The 398-nt window shown below is 51.3% G+C and overlaps 1 protein-coding gene across 1 annotated transcript in view; it reads left to right on the top strand.

Moving 5' to 3' along the window:
* Nucleotides 1-352: 352 nt before the first annotated feature.
* Nucleotides 353-398, top strand: part of LOC105002473 (tripartite motif-containing protein 40-like) — a gene marked incomplete at its 3' end in the record, with an annotated part of 442 nt that continues 396 nt past the window's right edge. The window contains exon 1 of the mRNA XM_010859107.1: nucleotides 353-396. Coding sequence (XP_010857409.1) covers nucleotides 353-396 — 44 coding nt within the window. The remainder of the gene's footprint in view (nucleotides 397-398) is intronic.

The raw sequence follows: 398 nt of genomic DNA, 5'->3' as shown, positions 1-398 counted from the left end.
AAATATTCACAGAAAATTCTGAAGAGGAAACATGGTCTTTGAATCACCTACTTCCTCCAGGTGTATGAAAAGAGTGATTTTATGTCTAGTAAAGACTAGGAAACCAGAGAGTAATGTGAAAGATGACGTATTTCTGGAACTTGTTGCAGAATGGTGATTTCCGTGGTCCATGCTACGCTCTGTTGATGAAGAGCAGGCGGTTGCTTGAAATTGGAGGGCTGAGTTGTGTCTTCTGAGCCTCTCCAGGGCTGCCTCCTCCTTAGCTGGACTGTCAAGGGTGGCAGGCTGTCCGAAGTTCCTGTGGGGAAGAAGGCCCTAGTAGACAGGACGCTGGCAGCGTGCGGTGGAGGCCATGGGCCCCCTGCAGGAGGACCGCCAGGAAGAGGGCATCTGCCCCA

This window comes from Bison bison, unplaced genomic scaffold (genome assembly GCF_000754665.1).
Source record: "Bison bison bison isolate TAMUID 2011002044 unplaced genomic scaffold, Bison_UMD1.0 scf7180017856016, whole genome shotgun sequence".
Taxonomy (NCBI): Eukaryota; Metazoa; Chordata; class Mammalia; order Artiodactyla; family Bovidae; genus Bison; species Bison bison.
This window is presented reverse-complemented; position numbering and strand designations above follow the sequence as displayed.